This window comes from Hypanus sabinus, chromosome 20 (assembly GCF_030144855.1).
Source record: "Hypanus sabinus isolate sHypSab1 chromosome 20, sHypSab1.hap1, whole genome shotgun sequence".
In the NCBI taxonomy this organism is placed as follows: domain Eukaryota; kingdom Metazoa; phylum Chordata; class Chondrichthyes; order Myliobatiformes; family Dasyatidae; genus Hypanus; species Hypanus sabinus.
This window is the reverse complement of record NC_082725.1, coordinates 18215065-18231449: the sequence shown is the minus strand read 5'-3', so window position 1 is coordinate 18231449 and position 16385 is coordinate 18215065. Positions and strand designations below refer to the sequence as shown.

The window sequence follows — 16385 nt, the reverse complement described above, 5'->3', positions numbered from 1 at the left end:
ACAAGGGAAATTTGAACGGCTTCAGTCTTGCTTCTAAATAGTGATGCCAAAAATATTAATTGCTTCATCTTAGGCAAGAATTAAATAAATATGCCTGATGAATGTTTGCACTCCTCCGGACAAACTTCATAGGACTAGCTAATTTGTTTTCCGTGCTTTCGGAGTGGATAGTGTAGAGGCATTAGATGGGAACATACATCTGTCAACATGTTAAAAACAATTCTTCTGTGCTCCTGAACTCAAAAGCAGAAACAACAACCAGGACACTTTTCGATCCATTTATTCTGGACTGAGACAAACCAAATAATTTCACTGTTAAACACAAAATCCAGTACAAGTTTAAGCAGTATTCCCTTTATGTACAAGTTAAACTGAGGGAAAAAAATGTCAGTTATTGCAACAGATTTCCATATATAATCCAATATGAAGCATTAACAAAGTAATAAGTCAAATTTTGTTCAAGATCAATACAAAATACAGCAGTAAACAGGTAGTTAAAAAAATAAGCAGCCCTTCTGCACAATTTCATGGATCCTTTCAAAGACAACCAAGAACACAGGACAGCATGCCAACTGAGGTATTTTTCTTAAAGAAAATACACATTTAAGATTGCAAAACTCTATCAACCATGTCTGATAATGGAGTTACATGATTAAATGTAACTTCTCACACTGCATTATTTCAGAGAATGCAATTGCCTGATACATAATTAAGATGCAGCGACCAGAAATTGTTACACGATTCACAATTATGTTAGCAGTCATTTAAAAAAAAATTAAATTACCTTCCACAAACTTATGATCACCAATTTAAATCATGAAAGGCTGTTGACTATAAATCCTATTTTCTCATGCCAATAAGTAATGTTTAATCTTCACAGGATTTTTTTTTGAACTTCACCTCTTAACATTATTAACAATCATTCTCACCGCAGAGAAACCGTACAGTTCTCAGGTTTAAAATCATGTGATCATCAACCTTCACAGAAGTCTTTATACGGGAAATTGAAAATTTCGTTGGATATATACAAAATAACATTGAAAAATCCTCAGAAAAAGTACATTACCCTTCAAAGCATAATATTATTTGTAAATTCATAGTTCATCTGAAGTTGTCTATTTTATAACTAATCAAGACCCTTTCCAATCCTCACTGAGGCTCATTACATATAGATCTAGATTGTACGTTTTCAAAATGTCAAACCTGACTGTGAAAGGAATCGCAGTTCAACATCAAATATATACAGTACCGTTCAAAAATGCTGATTTGCTTCACCAAAGGATTCACCTGTATATAACATTAAAAATCATTAAATAATTCTGAAATCACAATTTGCTAATGTTGCAGTGCCAGTATATATTTTCAGCAGGATTTTACATTAATTTTAATCATAGTACAAGTGATTGGCTCCTCCAACCTTTTTCATCAGTTATTTTCCTGTATCTGACAAAACTTGCATTAATACTGCATGATGCTCAACAATAAATGCTTCCTCTCATCCTCCTTAAATTAATGAAACTATGTACTGCAGTATTAACTGGCAAAAGAGTGATACGACTAACTCTCATTCCTTATCCAGGGATGAAAATCTATAACCTCTCAATATACTTCAGCATTTTCTCAGTATCTGATCTTACACAGTACCAATCTATTTTATATTGAATTATAGGAAATTGGAGTGAATAATGTACTAGCATAATTAGATTGGAGCATACATCTGTCAACATTTTAAAAACCATCATTTGATTATTTCATTCTGTGCAATAGATGATGACCCATTCAACTTTTGTGATTATACATAATCATTCAGCCAGATGGGATAGAAATTATAATACTCGAGGTCAACAGATCTAAACTTATCCCAAAACACAATGTAGTAGAAGAGCTCATTTGTAATGATCCCCTTGAATAAAATCCATGTCCATTGCACTGGGAGTTTAGAAAAGGGTGGGAGAGTTTATAGGCATTTGTTTCGTGCTGAACATAATGGGAGCAGATGATTAAAATTCATCCCATATGGAGCAAAATGCCTGAACTTTCACCATAAACAAAACTTTATTTTAATGTTGATTTTCAATGCAACCTTAAACTTGGAATCAAATATTTGACAAACATGAGACAAAAATATCCCTAAAATGGGAAAAGTTCAGTTTCTCCCTTTGTTAGAAATAATTTATCTACAAAAAAATCTTCTCCCTACTTTTTCCATCTCCTTAAGGTAAAACAAAAACTGGTTTAACTTGTAGTAACAGTTTCACTGCTTGTAGCAAGGGTTCACTACCACAGTTCTGAGGACTAAGATTGTGCTTTCGAACAATATAGACCCTGCTTACTGTATTTAGCTGCATCAGCTAGTTGCTTTCCTGAGAACGATTTCACATCAGATGCAAATCATTTGTTCCACATCTTTGTTAAGATAACTATTCCACTCGCACCAGTCCTCAAAACACACCAATAACCCATGCAATGAAATCTTGTGAACTAAATTTATCTTAAAGAAATCCAACCTGCCTGTGACATCATCAGTTTTTAACTGCAACTTGTAGCTTGAATATAGTCTTCCTTAATAGTTTAAATTCTCTCCAAAATTTACAGTATTAACACTTATAGACATCACAAGAGCAAGAAAACACTGCAGTACATTTCCTTAGAAACTAAAGAACTTACAACTAAGCTGCAGTGATGTAGGAACTCCAAGGGTCAAAGCTGCATTTGTGGAAACAAGTCAATGTTTCAGAACTCCTGCAGGGTGTAAAATGTTTATTGCCTCCACTGATGCTGAAAAGACCTGCTCAGTTCTTCCAGTGTTGTTTTTGGTCTAAATTTCAAAAAAGGCAGCATCTTTCATCTACAGAATGAAGCCGCACTGATCAGAATGCATATTTTCAGCACCTCATTACACATTTCATGCCCTTAAGTTGGCAGTCTATTTTAAACTTCAATTTTGAATCGGTAGCTTTGAAATCATACTGCTTTGCGATAAAGTCACCAGATGTATAATTTCTCATTGTCTTCCATTTATTCTCAAGATGTAAATTTTAAGAATAGAGTTACCTTGATTATAAGCAGTCAAGAAACTACGTGAGCGCACTATAAAATGCTGTGAATCCATGGTTCTGATCAGATTATTGCATTGTGTTTTAGAACCAGAGGAATATCTTTGCCTACCCCTTGGCTACTGTCACATACAATGTACAAATGTTTAAGTCTACATTCAGAATATTAACATCTAGTTTATAATGTACGGCCATGTCCTTATTGGTCCACTGTAACACATATTCTTGTTCTTTTCTGCTATTTACACACATTAGACAACATGCTTTGTTACCTGATCAACAAAACCAACAAGATTCCCTGCTCAAAACAGTCAAACAAATTAAATATTAGGGACAATATCCCTCATGTATATTCCATCATTCTGGCATATTAAAGAATTTGTAACAATACCTTCAATAAAATTCCTATGCAACTGTAAAGGAATTAACCTGTGGGTACCAAACTTGTATCCAGAAAACTCTTCCATTGTTAATCTGGATAAGAATAGATTTCCTTACAGTTCTGTGTTCTTTTTACTTCAATCACAGTAGAACATTTTTCCTCTCATTATGATCGCAAGAGCAGGGAACAAAGTGATGATACTTAATATTTAACAATATCCCAAGCTAGCACATTACAGAATGGAATGCACCACACCAAAAAAGATTTGTTATATTGTAACACTGATAGAAAACACCATTACCCCAACCTCCGCAAACATTTTTCCCCCAAAAGCTATTTGTAATAAAATTAAGCATAGACAAAATAGACAATAAATGGATAATAAAAAAACCAAAATGAGCTATCACAACTGTAACTACAAGTTAGAAACATGCATAGTCACCATAACACATACCATAGACGTAGAAATTGAACTGAATAAGTGCTTGGTTTCCTTCAAGTACACAGGTACAAATACTAAGCATCTTCACAATCATGATTCTGATAATGTTAAATTTTCTTTCAAACTCACCATCTCCAAGTTCAACAAATATTACATTGGAGAGATGATAAATACAGAAAAATGGCAGTAGGCTCATATAGGAAAAAGACATTTAGTCAAGTTAATAGAAGTAACATAGGGGTCCCCCAATAGGTCTACCTTCTCACCAGGAGAAGGTCTATCACTAAAGAGTTAGTTAAGCTTTTTATTTAAGATACTTTCTTCTTTCTCCCCTTCTTGGTCCTCAGGCGAGAAGTCAGTGCAAAATCCATTAATAGTGGGGGCAAATTTGTTTTTCATGCTGTCTATGAAATCCATCTTCTGGTTTGGGTAAAGATAATCCTCAGCATAATCAGGATTCAAACATGAAAACTTGGAGAAGTCCACTAAAGTTAAAAAAAAACATGGAAGTAAGTATGTAATTCTTTACTTGTGTCAGGTTCTTTCTGCTTTTTTTTCGTTTAAACAAATCTTAAAATTCCAGTGTTGAAAGAACACATTTTGGAGTGAATAGATTAGACATTCAATTATCAATTGGGATAGGGACCTTCTTGCATCTAATTTCTCCCCAATATACAGTAGATATCATCCAAGAGGCCTAGGGTCTTTGATAATGTTAATTAAGTTTGTAACTAAACAATTCAAGGGTTTGTGTTGAAGAGTTGAGTCGCACTTACCTTTGGCTACTAATTCTGTACAGAACTAACTACACTCGACCCCTGGTTTACCAGGGGATTCATTATACAAACTGGATGCACATAAATATAGAAATAAGGTTGCCAACTGTTTAAAAATTATGGGCATGCAAGTGATCTGCTTTTGCTGTGTTTTCACCCTGTTTATGGTATAAATAAATAATTGACGTTGCAGTGCTCACCGAGCCTGGCAAGCAACTTGCACCACCACCCTAAATAAATATACAGTGGTACTAGAAAGTTTGTGAACCTTGTAGAATTTTCTCTATTTCTGCATAAAATGTGATCAGATCCTAAACCTAGATAAAGAGAACCCAATTATTAAATAACACAAGAATATTTATTGAGAAAATGAACCAATATTACATGTATTTTTTGGAAAAAGTATGTGAACCTCTGGGGTAATGCCTTCTACAAAAGCTATTTGGAGTAAGGTGTTCCAGTCAATGAGTTGAAATTGGAGGTGTGGGTTGTAGAGGTGCCCTGCCCTATAAAAAAGACACAAAGTCAGGTTACTGACAGAGCCTGCTCTTCTCAAGAAAGATCTGTTTATGTGCACCATGTCTCATTCAAAATGAGGAGAATTGTAGAGATGCCCAACACTGATAAAGGCTATAAAAGCATTTCTAAAGACTTGAGTGTTCATCAGTCCATGATAAAGAGAAATTGTCTACAAATGGAGGAAACTCAGTGCTGTAGCTGCTTTCCCCAGGAGTGGGCATCCTGCAAAGATCATACTAAGAGCACAACGTGCAGTGCTGAAGGAGGTAAAAAAGTGTCAAAAAAGCTAAATTAAATCCACTGTGATTCAATGTTTTAAATCAATAAAATATGAAAACCTCCAGGGGGTATGAATACTTTTTATAGGCATAATATATTTGGATTGTTATTAAACACCTCTATCAGAAACCATCAAAAAGCCAACTAGATGTTTTGAAACAGAGTTTCAGCATCATAGTCCTAGGTCCTGTAACTGCTTAAGGTCCATAACACTCTGAGTGGGGAATCCAGGCCTTGTCCAATGAATAGGCACAGGTAAATAAATATACGTGCAGTCATCATTCACCTTGCAGCTGTGGCTGCATGTTGCACCATGCAGGAAATAACTGACCAAGTTTAGTGGCGTTAGTTCATAACAGGCTCTGAGCCAATTACCAGCACAGAGTATGGAGGAAGCGGATGAGAAGGTCACGTGATTGTAACCATCCCTTCTAGCACATTGGTCAAACTTGGTGACAAACCCATTGAATGGAACCAGAGGGGTTGTATGCACCAGTGACAAATTAAAAGGCAAATACAAAAGTGGTATACAGTGCATGCAGCTTTCTCAAAGAAAATGCAAATGAAAAGGGGGTTGCTGCACTTATACCACAGTTGACTTACAAATTAGGAGCAGGATAAGGCAGTTGGCTTCTTGATCACAGTTCATCACAGCTCCACATGGCCACCATCCCCGGTAGCGTGGTGGTTATTACAGCGCTTTACGGTACCAGCAACCTGGGTTCATTCCTGCCCTGTCTGTAAGGTTTTTGTAAGTTCTCCCTCTGAGTTTCTTCTGGGTGCTCTGGTTTCCTCTCACAATCTGATGACACACTGGTTGGTGCGTTGATTGAACATTGTAAATTGTCCCGTGATTAGGGTAGGGTTAAATCAGGGGTTGTTGGGTGGCCTGGCTCAAGGGGCCAGAAGGGTCTATTCCGTGCTATATCTCAATATAGGTGTCCCCTGTTTTTCGAATGTTTGCTTTATGACAACTTGCTGTTACAAAAGACCTACATTAGTACCTGTTTACGCTAACCAAAGAGGATTTTCGCTTTTACGAAAAAAAGACGCCTGCTTTATACATGTTTACACCCTGAGAAAGACTACAATGACCGTGAAACCTTGGGCGGGCAGTTGTTTGCGCATGCGTGTACGTGCGTATACACGTGCGTATGTATGTGTGTATGTGCTGATTTTTTTCCCTCCAAATCGACTTTGGCTCGCTGTCTTCCCGGTTTTGATAAGTGAAACTACACCATACATACAATATTTCTACTTTATACAAGTAGTCCCCAAGTTACGAACGTCCGACTTACGGACTACTCGTGCTTACAAACCTAGGATGGAGAACGTCGTCCGCTATTTTAAGTCAGATCGCGATGCCATCCGCCATTTTAAGTCGTTGCCATTGACACTGCGTTGAGTGTTTAACTTTGTACTTGGCTTAAATTTTTCTTAGTAAGATTCACCTTGACTACTCACACCCCCCCACCCCATTCTGGTTGGCTGGTGGCACAGTGAGATCAGTGCTGGGCTCGAGAATGGAGGTTTCTGAGTTGGATTTAGTGACATACCGCTCCCGTGCTGGGTTGATGTCGATCCAGTGACTCCCATACCATCTGTGCCGGGTTGATGTTGAGCTCGCAACTCGACCTCGTTAAAAAACACTGCCATCTCCAGTTTAAATTCCCACGTGGAATATTGTGGAGGATCAAATACCCAAACCCAGCACAGCCCCCACTTGTCCCGTTTAACCTGTCTCAGTGCGGTGGACTTTCGGACCCAGGGAAATTCAGTACGGTGGTCCTTAGGACCCAGCGGACCTCAGGAGCTGGCGCAGCTCGGGACCCGCCGCCCACAGTGTTTCTGTCCCATTGATGGGAAGTGATTGCGATTGAAAGTAAAGTGGAAATAATAAAGTGTTAGGAAACTGTGCCATCGGACACTGGAAAAGCATTAGGCTACAGTTGGTCAACGATCGAAACAATTTTAAAGGATAACGGATAAAGTGAGAATAATGGAGCATGTGAAATGCCCTACCCCGATGAAAGCTACAATTATTACTAAGCAACGCAGTGGTTTAATTATTGGAATACATATGTTTATTAAGTGTTTTATATGCACAGAAAGGAAAAATATATACAAAGACAAATCTTTGACGAACTAACGCTAAAGAATACTGGATGTACTTGTTCCGACTTACGTACAAATCCGACTTAAGGATGGACTCAGGAACTGAACGTACGAAACCCGGGGACTGCCTGTATAGGCTGTGTATTTATCATATCATTCCTGCTTTTACTATATTTTAGTGTTATTTTAGGTTTTATGTGCTAATTGGTATGATTTGGTAGGTTATTTTTTTTAGGTCTGGGAACACTCAAAAATTTTTCCTATATAAATTAATGGTAATTGCTTCTTCGCTTTACGACATTTCGGTTTATAAACTGTTTCATAGGAACGCTTTACCTTCGGATTGTGGGGGAAACCCTGTAATAATATAAATAAATAATCTTATACCCCTTGATCCATTGTTTCCTCCACACATTTGAAAAAAAAAGTTCCTAAGACTCTTGACTCAGAGTGAACATTCAGCTTCATCTGTCTTAAATCAATGACCTATGATTTTTAACCTGTCTATTCCATTTCCAGATAGTTCCACTGGAGAAAATGTCCCCATTGTTAGACTCTTTCATTGTTATATTCTTCAATCAAGTTCTCATCACTCTTCTAACCTCTGACAGATACAACCCTGAGCCCTCCTCTCAAGATATCTTGTTCTCATTAGACAAGGCATTGTTCAGGTTAACCTGTATACTGCTTGTGGTGCAACAACTTAAGAGCAACTCCATAAAAAAACTCCAAATGTGGAGTCATTAGGGTAGGTCTTACAGTGCATTAAGGAGTGCAGTAGAACAAACAACAATGGGCTACCGAAAGAGGTGGCACAGGTATATAGGCTCGTAAATAAAGTCTTAGCACATTGACCTTTGTCAATCTAAGGATCAAGTGCAAGAGATGGGATGTCACGTTGAAGTTGCATTAAGACATTGGAAAGGCCTAAGCTGGAGCATTGTGTGCAGTCTGGGTCCCCTATAGGAAAGATGTAAAGAAGGTCAAAAGAGTACAGAGAAAATTTACAAGGATGCTACCGGGTCTGGAGTACCTGAGTTATAGGGAAAGTTGGAACTACAAACTAGAGGTCATGGGTTAGGGGTGAAAAGTTTAAGGGGAACACGAGGGAAAGCTCCATCACTCAAGAAGGTCGTAAGAGTATGAAACAAGCTGCAAATGCAAGTAGTGTCTACAATTTTGATTTTAACACTTAAGAGAAGTTCTGGGTAGGTACATGATGGTAGGGGTATGGAGGGCTATGATCCCAGTTCAGATTGATGTGACTAGGCAGTTTAAATAGTTTGGCATAGACTAGATGGGCCAAAAGGCCTGTTTCTGTGCTGTACTTCTCTATGTCTCTATCATGTCTTATATGATTGAAGCATAACCTCACTGCTACTTGTAGGGAAAGCTTTTGGGACAGCTGGATGATAATGAATGAGTATGATAATGAGTAATCAGGATTGAGATTGGACAGGACTCCCATGTTTACAAAAAATGAAGCAGAGACCATTAGTTTCCCTTTGTGAGGAATACAGACGCAGAGACAGTTGGTTTACTCCAAAGTAAACAACACATCCCATTCTTGTGATATAGGACCTGGTGGAGGCAGGGCCAACAAACACAAGACCATTTTCACTTGACTTCCTGTGATGATACGGAGTTTGTACATACCCCCGATTGTGCATAAAAATTATATACTCAGTACAATAGGGAGAACATATGAAATAAATTCACATCTACTTGACTAAAGAACACTGATCTTTTTCACCACAACACTTGGAAATCTAGGCAATTGTTTTCTCAACCACAGATTATTTCTATCAGTAATACAATGAAGATATATTCAATTTCTGGAACGAGACAATCATCTAACAAAGAGATTTACAAGAATGGGGCGAGGTTAAATATATCAATGTAATTAGAACAGAGTCAGGGAGTTATACACCACAGAAATGAGACTTTGAGATCTATTTGTCCTATACTACCTTATCCACAGTGAAACTATTTACCTGCACCTTTCTCTCAGGTTTGCTCGAGCTTCCCGCTGTCTGGTCCACAGTCTGTTTGCCAGATCCACCTCTGCACTTCTCCCTACCTCCATATCCTGTACATGATTAACCCTCACTTCACTCCATTTCCTTAGATTGCTTATGCTTCATCTTACCCAATGCTCTGGCTCCTCACTCTGCATCTTCTAATCATACAAAAAATGCTGAGAAGTCTCGGCTTGAAACATAAATTGCTTCATAATTCTCCCTTCAAAGATTGGAAGGAAAGCACTGGGAGTGGGCAGCGGAGTGAGAGGCAGCAGAGTGAAAGGGCTTTGGCTCCACGGGCTTCGGTGGTAACAGGGCGAGGTGAGGCAGTTGTTGATTGCAAAAGGAGGTAGTATGTGTGTGAGGCCAGTTTTCTGTGGTAGGTGTCAGATGTGGGAGGTCCTGGAGTTCCGGACGGCCGCATCTGCATCTGGTGCATCGAGATGCAACTCCTAAGGGACTGTGTTAGGGAACTGGAGCTGCAGCTCGATTATCTTTGTCTGGCCAGGGAGAATGAGGAGGTGATAGAGAGGAGTTACAGGCAGGTGGTCACACCGGGGCCACAGAGACAAGTGGGTCACAGTCAGGAGGGGGAAGGGGAAGAGTCTGGTACTAGAGAGTACCCCTGTGGCTGTACCCCTTGACAATAAGTACTCCTGTTTGAGTACAGCCTACCTGGGGGAAGCGAGAGTGACCGTGCCTCTGGCACAGAGTCTGGCCCTGTGGCTCAGAAGGGTAGGGAAAGGAAGAGGAAGGCAGCAGTGATAGGGGACTCTATAGTCAGGGGGTCAGACAGGCGATTCTGTAGACGCAGGAAAGAAACTCGGATGGTAGTTTGCTTCCCAGGTGCCAGGGTCTGGGATGTTTCTGATCGCATCCAAGATGTCCTGCGGTGGGAGGGAGAACAGCCAGAGGTCGTGGTACATATTGGTACCAATGACATAGGTTGGAAAAGGAAAGAGGTCCTGAAAGAAGACTACAGGGAGTTAGATAGGAAGTTGAAAAGCAGGACCTCAAAGGTAGTGATCTCGGGATTACTGCCTGTGCCATGCGACAGTGAGAATAGGAATAGAATGAGGTGGAGGATAAATGTGTGGCTGAGGGATTGGAGCAGGGGGCAAGGATTCAGATTTCTGGATCATTGGGATCTCTTTTGGGGCAGGTGTGACCTGTACAAAAAGGACGGGTTGCACTTGAATCCCAAGAGGACCAATATCCTGGCGGGCAGGTTTGGTAGAGCTGTTGGGGAGGGTTTAAACTAGTTTGACAGGGGGGTGGGAATCAGAATGTGAGTGCAGGGATTATGGTAGAAGGACAAGGGGGATGCTAAGAGTTCTGAGTCGATGAGGAAGGACAGGCAGGGGACAAAACATAATTGCAGCCAGTTAAAGGGGTTGAAATGTGTCTTATTTCAATGCTAGGAGTATTAGGAACATGGAGGATGAACTTAGGGCATGGATTAGTACGTGAAACTATGATGTTGTGGCCATTACTGAAACTTGGTTGGAGGAAGGGCAGGATTGGATGATGCATGTCCTGGGGTTCAGGTGTTTTAAAAGGAATAGGATGGGAGGTAGCGGTGGGGGGGGAGAGAAGAGTGGAATTGCTGGTCAGGGATAGTATCACAGCTATAGAAAGGGAGGACGCTGCAGAAGGAGTGTCCACAGAGTCAGTCTGGGTGTAAGTCAGAAATAGGAAGGGATCAATCACTGTGCTGGGAGTAGTCTATAGGCCCCCAAATAGCCCTCGGGACACCGAGGAGCAGATAAGCAGGAAGATTTTAGAATGGTGCAGGAAATACAGGTTAGAAGTTACGGGTGATTTCAACTTCCCTCATATTGACTGGCACCTCCTGAGTGCAAGGGGAATAGATGGGGCTGAATTTTACAGGTGTGTTCAAGAAGGATTCCTGACAATAGTACGTGGACTGGCCGACGAGAGGAAAGGCTATACTGGATCTAGTTCTGGGTAATGAACCTGGTCAGGTGACAGACCTCTTGGTGGGGGAGCATTTTGGTGAGAGTGACCACAACTCCCTTAGCTTCAGCATAGCTATGGAAAGAGATAAAATCAGACAAGATGGTAAAGTGCTTAACTGGGGAAGGGCTAACTTTGAAGGGATGAGGCAGGAACTAGTGAGAGTAAATTGGAAACAGATGTTCAAAGAGGAAAGCACAGAAGTAATGTGGGAGAAGTTTAGGGACCACTTGAGCTGGGTTCAGGATAGGTTTGTCCCACCGAGGCAAGGAAAAAATGGTAGGAAAAGGGAACCGTGGCTGACAATACATGTGAAGCGACTCGTCAAGAGGAAAAAGGAAGCATATGTTAGATAGTAGGAGGGGCTTATGAGAAATATAGGGTAGCCACAAAGGAGCTAAAGAAAGGACTTAGGAGAGCTCAAAGGGGGCATGAGAAGGCCTTGGCATGTAGGATTAAGGCGAACCCCAAGGCGTTCTATGTGTATCTGAAGAATAGGAGGATGACAAGAACAAAGGTGGTACAGCTAAAGGATAAAGAGGGCAACATATGCCTGGAAGTGGAGGAGGTTGGGGAGGTTCCTAAACGAATACTTTGCTTCAGTATTCACAAGTGAAAAGGATTTTTATCAGGATGAGGTTGAAGTAGAGCGGGCCTGTGTGCTGGACAATGTGGAGATTAAGGAGGAAGTGCAGGATCTGCTTAAAAACATTAAGATTGATAAATCCCCAGTGCCGGATATGATACACCCCAGGTTGTTGTGAGAATTGAGAGAAGAGATCACAGGAGCATTAGCTATGATCTCTGAATCCTCTTTGGCTGCAGGGGAAGTGCTGAAGGACTGGAGAATGGCAAAAATAATTCCCTTGTTTAAAAAAGGTTATAGGGAGAAACCTGGGAACTATAAACTGGTGAGTCTTACGTCGGTGGTATGCAAACTACTGGAAAGGATTCTCAAGGATAGGATCTACGAGCATTTGGAGAAGTACAGTCTACTCATGGATAGTCAACATGGCTTTGTGAAGGGAAGATCATGCCTCACGAGTCTGATTGAGTTTTTTGAAGAGGTTACAAAAGAAATTGATGAGGGTAGGACAGTGGATGTGGTCTACATGGACTTTGGCAAAGCATTTGACAAGGTCCCTCATGAGAGACTCATCCAGAAAGTCATGAGGCATGGGATAAGTGGAACCTTGGCTGTTTGGATTAAAAATTGGCTTAAAGGAAGAAAGCAGAGGGTAGTTGTGGAAGGAAAGTATTCTACCTGGAGGTCGGTGACTAGTGGAGTGCCGCAGGGATCTGTCCTGGGACCCCTGCTATTTGTGATTTTTATAAATGACCTGGATGTAGAGGCGGAAGGATGGGTGAGTAAGTTTACGGATGACACAAAGATTGGAGGAGTTGTGGATGGAGCTGCAGGTTGTTGAAGGTTACAAGAGGATATAGACAGGCTGCAGAGTTGGGCAGAAAAATGGCAGATGGAGTTCAATCCGGACAAGTGTGAGGTGATGCATTTTGGAAGGACAAACCAGAAGACTGAGTACAGGATTAATGGTCAGTTACTTAAGAGTGTGGATGAACAAAGGGACCTTGGAGTTCAAATCCATACATCCCTCAAGGTCGCTGCGCAGGTTGACAGGGTAGTTAAGAAGGCCTATGGGATGCTAGGCTTCATTAATAGGGGGATTGAGTTCAAGAGTAGAGAGCTCATGTTGCAACTCTACAAATCTCTGGTGAGACCGCACTTAGAGTACTGTGTTCAATTCTGGTCACCTCATTATAGGAAGGATGTGGAAGCTATGGAGAGGGTGCAGAGGAGACTTACTAGGATGTTGCCAGTTTTGAAGAACAAGTCATATGAAGCAAGGTTAGCAGAGCTGGGACTTTTCTCTTTGGAGCATAGAAGAATGAGAGGGGACTTGATAGAGGTCTACAAGACTATGAGAGACATAGATAGGGTGGATAGTCAGGATTCCCCGGGTACCAGTAGCAAACACCAGAGGGCATATGTACAAAATTAAGAGAGGGAAGTTTAGGGGAGACATCAGGGGTAAGTTGCTGTTTTTTTTTACACACAGAGGGTTGTGAGTGCTTGGAATAACTTGCCAGGGATGGTAGTGGAGGCTAAAACATTACGGGTATTTAAGAGCCTCTTGGACAGGCACATGGATGAAAGAAAAATGGAAGGTTATGGGGTAGTGTGGGTTTAGTACTTTTTTTTAAAAAAAGGATTATATGGGTCAGCACAACATGGAGGGCTGAAGGGCCTGTACTGTGCTGTAGTGTTCTATGGTTCTAAGATGCTGCCAGACCTGCTGTGTTCCCCAGCATTTTGTGTGTGTTGCACAAGGTTTCCGGCAACTGCAGAATATATCTGACACTTCCAGTCAACCCGCTCTTCCTGCTGTTGGGTTCTTGGTTAGTTGCCCCTATGGTCTGTCCACTCCTGCTCCTCATTCACCCTGCACAGTCTGTGAGGGCATAATCCTTTCAGCAGCTAGATGAGGTTATAGGGAAAGGGAACAGAGGCTTACACTGTTTAAGAGTTGAGGGGAAGACAGTAAAAGGCACCAAGTGGAGAAGAAACTCTTGCACAACTTTACCTCATGGACCGACTGGACTAAATAGCCTGTTTCTGTATCTATATCTTATTAGGGATTAGATTAAAAAAAAGCTGGCAAAATCATAGGCTCTGGGGAGGGCCTTATCCTTTGAGGAGTTGCTTTCCTTTTTAGGAATTAAACGATTCTTATTTTACATGCAAAATTTTGAGAATTATATCTTTATTCCATTTTCAGATGAGAATCATGTAAAATACAAATTCAAACTAAATTTCTATTTGTTGAAAAGTTAGAAACAGTAAAAAAAAGCTTACTGTGTGTTGGGCAAAAAAACCCTACAATTAGGAAATGTTGGTCAACAAAGGGAACTTGGAGACAAGGGCATGAGGAACCCTTGAAAATCTAATTACAATATGAATATTAACTAATTACAACTGGAATCAGGTTTTATAATCACTATTTATATGATGTGCAATTCAACAGTCCAAACAACTGAATATTACACTTACTGTAACTGATCTTTCCCTTCTGAGTAACATCAATAGCTTCAAATAAACTTGATACATCAAGTTTATGTACTCCCAATGCAGTCTTCAGAATGCAGGTCAGATCTTTATCATCTATAGTTTGTTCGTCTGACTCATACATCTGTTAACAAAATATAAAATATCTCCATTTTAATCAAGTGCAGTAAATTGAAAATTTGTATACAAGAGAAAAATTGACTTGTTCTTTACCATTCACACTTATATGAATAGACAAGTATTCCAAGGCAAATTTAGCAAAGCTTTAGGGAGTAATGTTGTGGACATTGTCACTTCTGAAGACCTAGCACAAATTGGATTGTCCTTGCATCCACACATTTGACATAAACATCACATACAGATATAATTTACTGACCACCATAACAATATTGACCACTTATCAAAATAGGATGCAGGAAAATGCATCTGGTGATGACTCAGGATTTTACGTTTGTCAGTGTGTTAAGAAAATAACTACTGGAGTAAACACATGCAGTAAACAAACCCTGAAAATACTGTCAGCGACTGTCAAAGGTGCACTGTTTGTGGGTGCCCCAAGAGTCATCAATAAACGTGAGAACTTTTGAAGTTCTTTTTAAAACTATTCTCAATGCAAAATACCTAAAGATGCATGAAGTTTAAACAATTTTCGTTTGCTAAGCAGCAGAATAACACTAAGTCCCTGCACTGATTTTATAAATACCTCAATAAATGTTTCATTTAAAAGTTTATATTTCATTTACCACAAACTGTGTATTCCAGTTGCTCATTAGCGCACTATTAAATATTAGCTAAAATTAAAGTCCCTGTTTCTTGCTTGTTAGAGATAAAACCACAATGGCTGATTGTGGGATCTTTTTCACTTATAGAATGTAGAGTGCACATTAAACAGTGCCAGATCTTTGTAAGCAAATTTCATAGATGGCAAGTGCTATCATTCTCATGGACTATTGGCTTGGATAAAGTGTAACCTTGGCTATTGAGAGCATGAGTGTGAGAGCCTAACTACTTACTCAATCCCCCTCCTTGTTATAGAGGATGGAATGCTCCACATATTATTTTGTTGAAATGGAAGGTAATAAAACAGATTAACCTAATAATTATGTGTCAGTAGTACGGAAATAACTGGAAAATTTCCAAAGGTCAGCACAAGGTATTAATTTAAAATGACCTAAGGACAGATGACATGAGAAGGAAAATGAAAAAAAAAAGCAATTCTTTTGTTCTAATGAAGGGTGTAAATTTTGAGACATTTTGCCCAACTTGCTGAGCACTTCCAGTTTTTAAATCAGTACATATGTGATCAGGGCTGACTACCTTATATTAATTTTTATCTAGGGAGGTGGTTGATGCTAAGAAAATATTGACAACTTAAGTGTCTAAATTTTAAAAGTATACTGCAGGTGATATGAAGCATTTATTTCTGTCAGCAAATAAGTCAATAACTTTTGTGCTAAGTTGAAGATATTGAGTAAAAAATTTAGAGGGGATAGGAGTAACACTTTGGTGTGACTGGAAATTGTTCCTCAAGAGGATGGTGGGGAGGAAAAGATCACATATACAAAGTAAACTAATGCACACAATGTACACAGTTGTGACCCTTCATCAGAACTGGAAAGGCAAGAAAACATTGTAAGCTGCAGAGAGGGGAGTGTCTGTGAGTGTTGCCACCTTAGGGCTGAGTTGCTCAGTGTAGTTCTGAAATGCACCTTGGACAAAGCAATGGAGGGCAG

At 39.9% G+C, this 16385-nt stretch overlaps 1 protein-coding gene across 1 annotated transcript in view; it reads right to left on the bottom strand.

The window, feature by feature from the left end:
* Positions 1 to 264: 264 nt before the first annotated feature.
* Positions 265 to 16385, bottom strand: part of LOC132378334 (lysophosphatidylcholine acyltransferase 1-like) — a 116998-nt gene continuing 100877 nt past the window's right edge. Inside the window, exons 13-14 of the mRNA XM_059945149.1 lie at positions 14638 to 14776; positions 265 to 4365 (exon numbers count right to left, since the gene is read on the bottom strand). Of these exons, the coding sequence (XP_059801132.1) occupies positions 4172 to 4365; positions 14638 to 14776 (333 nt within the window). The 3' untranslated portion in view covers positions 265 to 4171. The remainder of the gene's footprint in view (positions 4366 to 14637; positions 14777 to 16385) is intronic.